Source organism: Procambarus clarkii, chromosome 15, assembly GCF_040958095.1.
Source record: "Procambarus clarkii isolate CNS0578487 chromosome 15, FALCON_Pclarkii_2.0, whole genome shotgun sequence".
In the NCBI taxonomy this organism is placed as follows: domain Eukaryota; kingdom Metazoa; phylum Arthropoda; class Malacostraca; order Decapoda; family Cambaridae; genus Procambarus; species Procambarus clarkii.
Window position 1 is genome coordinate 12350318 of NC_091164.1, and position 1837 is coordinate 12352154.

General features: G+C 54.9%; 1 protein-coding gene across 1 annotated transcript; it reads left to right on the top strand.

Annotated features, from left to right (window-relative positions):
* Nucleotides 1–436: 436 nt before the first annotated feature.
* Nucleotides 437–1573, top strand: LOC138364914 (ribosome-binding protein 1-like). Its single transcript, XM_069324996.1, has one exon. It carries the CDS (start codon nt 437–439, stop codon nt 1571–1573), a length of 1137 nt encoding a protein of 378 aa, XP_069181097.1.
* The last annotated feature ends 264 nt before the right edge of the window (nt 1574–1837 follow it).

The following is a 1837-nucleotide window of genomic DNA, read 5'->3' on the forward strand; positions in this document are numbered from 1 at the left end:
TGAATTGCATCTTCCTTGACTACCAAAGAGACTTTGGCACTGACCCACATCAAAGGCAGATACATAAAGTACAGAAGAAGGCTGATATAACGAACAGATTTATAACATATAAACTGGACTGGATTTATACAAAATCTGAATAACAGTGTATCTAAAAATATGAAACAGAGGGTCCAACTGAAGTAGGGGCCCTGACGTCTGAGTAGACAGCGCTCGGGATTCGTAGTCCTAAGGTTCCGGGTTCGATCCTCGGGAGTGTCGGAAACAAATGGGCAGAGTTTCATTCATCCTGATGCCCCCTGTTCACCTATCAGTAAATAGGTACCTGGGAGTTACAGCTACTACGGGCTGCTTCCTGGGGTTGTGTAACAAAAAGGAGGCCTTGTCGAGGACCGGGCCGCGGGGATGCTAAGCCCCGAAATCACCTCAAGAAGATATGAACTTAATTAACAAGTTACAATCTTGGTCAGATAAACGGCTCCTGGAGTTGAATCCCAGAAAATGTAATGTGAGGGAGGGAGGACAGGAGTACAGGACCGGCGGAAGGCTGCGGCAGGAGTACAGGACCGGCGGAAGGCTGCGGCAGGAGTACAGGACCGGCGGAAGGCTGCGGCAGGAGTACAGGACCGGCGGAAGGCTGCGGCAGGAGTACAGGACCGGCGGAAGGCTGCGGCAGGAGTACAGGACCGGCGGAAGGCTGCGGCAGGAGTACAGGACCAGAGGAAGGCTGCAGCAGGAGTACAGGACCAGAGGAAGGCTGCGGCAGGAGTACAGGACCGGCGGAAGGCTGCGGCAGGAGTACAGGACCAGAGGAAGGCTGCAGCAGGAGTACAGGATCAGAGAAAGGCTGCGGCAGGAGTACAGGACCGGCGGAAGGCTGCGGCAGGAGTACAGGACCGGCGGAAGGCTGCGGCAGGAGTACAGGACCGGCGGAAGGCTGCGGCAGGAGTACAGGACCGGCGGAAGGCTGCGGCAGGAGTACAGGACCGGCGGAAGGCTGCGGCAGGAGTACAGGACCGGCGGAAGGCTGCGGCAGGAGTACAGGACCAAGAGGAAGGCTGCGGCAGGAGTACAGGACCAGAGGAAGGCTGCGGCAGGAGTACAGGACCAGAGGAAGGCTGCGGCAGGAGTACAGGACCAGAGGAAGGCTGCGGCAGGTGTACAGGACCAGAGGAAGGCTGCGGCAGGAGTACAGGACCAGAGGAAGGCTGCGGCAGGAGTACAGGACCAGAGGAAGGCTGCGGCAGGAGTACAGGACCAGAGGAAGGCTGCGGCAGGAGTACAGGACCAGAGGAAGGCTGCGGCAGGAGTACAGGACCAAGAGGAAGGCTGCAGCAGGAGTACAGGACCAAGAGGAAGGCTGCAGCAGGAGTACAGGACCAAGAGGAAGGCTGCGGCAGGAGTACAGGACCAGAGGAAGGCTGCGGCAGGAGTACAGGACCAGAGGAAGGCTGCGGCAGGAGTACAGGACCAGAGGAAGGCTGCGGCAGGAGTACAGGACCAGAGGAAGGCTGCGGCAGGAGTCAGTAAGGACACCAGGCCAGCATTAACACCAAGGGAAGGCCTCTTGTAACACCAACATACCCAACAGTGACCTAGAAAACTAAGCCAGGATCATCAGAGCATATTAAACAACATACGTATCATTATATCATTATAAATATCCACTTCTAGAACACCCAGCACCAACGTGGAAGCCTCAACTTTTCGAAATATAAAAAAGAAAATTGAAAAAGTCAGGAGCTACAACATTTGAAAATTAATCACCGATACAACTTGTGTTGTATCGGGGATCAACCCAGTTGATGCTGATGAAGAATCAATATGTAGGTAACAT